This window comes from Phaseolus vulgaris, chromosome 3 (genome assembly GCF_000499845.2).
Source record: "Phaseolus vulgaris cultivar G19833 chromosome 3, P. vulgaris v2.0, whole genome shotgun sequence".
Classification (NCBI taxonomy): domain Eukaryota; kingdom Viridiplantae; phylum Streptophyta; class Magnoliopsida; order Fabales; family Fabaceae; genus Phaseolus; species Phaseolus vulgaris.
Window position 1 is genome coordinate 36,812,065 of NC_023757.2, and position 2,139 is coordinate 36,814,203.

Here is a 2,139-nt window from a genome sequence, read left to right on the forward strand (position 1 = left end):
AAAAATTATAAAAATATGAATTTTTGAATCTTTGTTTAATAGTATGCATTAAAAAAGTTGAAAGATATAGAATCAATTTAATTATGGATGATTTGCATAATTTACAAAAGGTGTTTTGTATTTTAAACACTCGACCACCCCAATAAATCAACCATGGTCACCCCAATAAATCAACCATGGTGTTGTCCATGTTTTGCATGTGTCACAAGTGGTCACCATAGTATAAACTTCTTCCGACATTGGTCCATGAATATGTCTGGTCTTAGTTAGAGAGACTCCAAAAACAAGTTATACATTTAGATCATGTACAAAGGAATTGCCATCTATATAACACCTTTTACTCAACCACCCAACAACAACAATCTGGTTTCTCTCTCTTTTTTAGATTTCACAACCACAACACAACTCATTTTGCAAACTCAGCTCTTCATTTCAGCTAGCTTGAAGATGGTAATTGATGGGGAAAGTAGAAGATATGCTGTGCTGCAAGCAGCGCATGATTCTGACTATGTGGAGAAAGTGTATGGTGGCTACTACAACCTCTATGTAGAAGCCTTTGGGCAAGAGGGAGATAAATGGGATTTGTTCAGAGTCTATGAGGGGAATTTTCCTGAATTCAATAATCTGCATAAATATGATGGATTTGTGATCACTGGTAGCCCCAGTGATGCTTATGGAAATGATTACTGGATCCTTAAACTTTGTTTCATGGTACGAATCATTGATGCTATGGAGAAGAAGCTCCTTGGCATTTGCTTTGGTCATCAGGTATATGTGTTGTTCACTTCACAATTTCAACAAATGTATAGACTTTAGTTTAAAGGGTCATCAAATTAGAAACTTTCACAGTTTGTTCATTTTGCAGTAATTATCTTAACAATCCTAGAAACTATGATTTTCTTTTATTCTCTGAGATAACTTATGATAATACATACAAATTAAATTTTGAATCCTTCAAATGTTTTATCTGGGTTTCAATTTGGACTTGTATAATTTTGTGATTGACCTTGATCTTATAGGTACTATGCAGGGCTTTGGGTGGAAGGGTAGGGAAATCGAACACAGGGTGGGATATTGGGTTCAGAGAAGTGCATTTCATGAAAGATCTAGCTGGATCTTATAGCTACCTAGATGATCATGAAATGTCATCATTCCTTTCGATCATAGAGGTGCACCAAGATGAGGTTTATGAGGTTCCTGTGGGTGCAGAAGTGATTGCATCTTCAGAAAAAACTGGGGTGGAAATGTTTGCAATTGCAGACCACATTCTTGGAATTCAGGGTCATCCTGAGTTCACCAGAGATATACTGTTTAATCTCATTGATCGCCTTCTCAACATGAATGTCATAGAGGTAACATTGCACTATTATTAAGTACCATTTCACAGTTTTTTTATTTTTGTATTCTTCGAATGTATGAGTGAATCATACTTATGGTTATGATACAGAAAGGATTAGCAGAAGATTTGAAGTGTCGCTTTGAGTATGCTGAGCCAGACAAGGAGTGCTGGAAAATGATTTGTAGGAGCTTTCTCAAGGGGAAATAGTACTACATGCATTAGTTCCTATGTTTATAGACACACCCTTTTAAGTGAATGTTTATTTCAATTGTCTTTCACATTGTAGGTTCAACTGTATTTCTATGGACTAGACTTTAAGACAAATATCTATATCAGTGAGGTTTTCACACCTTTATAAATTCAACCACATTCCTATGAATTAAATTTTTATCAGCGAGCCTTATTCCACACCATTGTGGATGCAGTCTCATCCATGTGGACACATAATTTCAATACAAATGTCTACACTAACAAGTCTTTTTATACTTTCATAAACTCAATCACACTATCGTGAGAAAATCTTTTATACAAAAACAACTCAAAGTTCAACTTAGATGCATAATATCAATATCATAATATCTCCACATCCTAACAAAGTTCAATATGAATTTGAATATCCATAAGCAAGAATTTTATTTTATCCTAAAAAGAATTAACTACTCAATTTAAACAATCTAGTATAATAATAAATTAAACTGCAAGTCCAAGAGTTACATAAAAATCCATTTTAGTTGTCAATAAAAAAAAAAGACTATAAAAAAAAATCGCTAGTGTGAAGTTTACTCAAATTGAAAAAAAAT

The 2,139-nt window shown here is 33.7% G+C and overlaps 1 protein-coding gene across 1 annotated transcript; it reads left to right on the forward strand.

The window, feature by feature from the left end:
- The first annotated feature begins 215 nt into the window (after positions 1-215).
- On the forward strand, positions 216-1,732 carry LOC137805904 (gamma-glutamyl peptidase 3-like). The gene is made up of 3 exons (XM_068605786.1): positions 216-768; positions 1,020-1,352; positions 1,448-1,732. Exons 1-3 carry the CDS (start codon positions 304-306, stop codon positions 1,544-1,546), a joined length of 897 nt encoding a protein of 298 aa, XP_068461887.1. The 5' UTR covers positions 216-303; the 3' UTR covers positions 1,547-1,732.
- Positions 1,733-2,139: the final 407 nt, after the last annotated feature.

Bases quoted from the DNA above. Each gene is read 5' to 3' on its own strand.
- LOC137805904 (XM_068605786.1), top strand. From the start codon at position 304: ATGTACAAAGGAATTGCCATCTATATAACACCTTTTACTCAACCACCC. The intron at 769-1,019 runs GTATATGTGTTG...TTGATCTTATAG, and splicing joins GCATTTGCTTTGGTCATCAG to GTACTATGCAGGGCTTTGGG. The intron at 1,353-1,447 runs GTAACATTGCAC...GTTATGATACAG, and splicing joins TCAACATGAATGTCATAGAG to AAAGGATTAGCAGAAGATTT.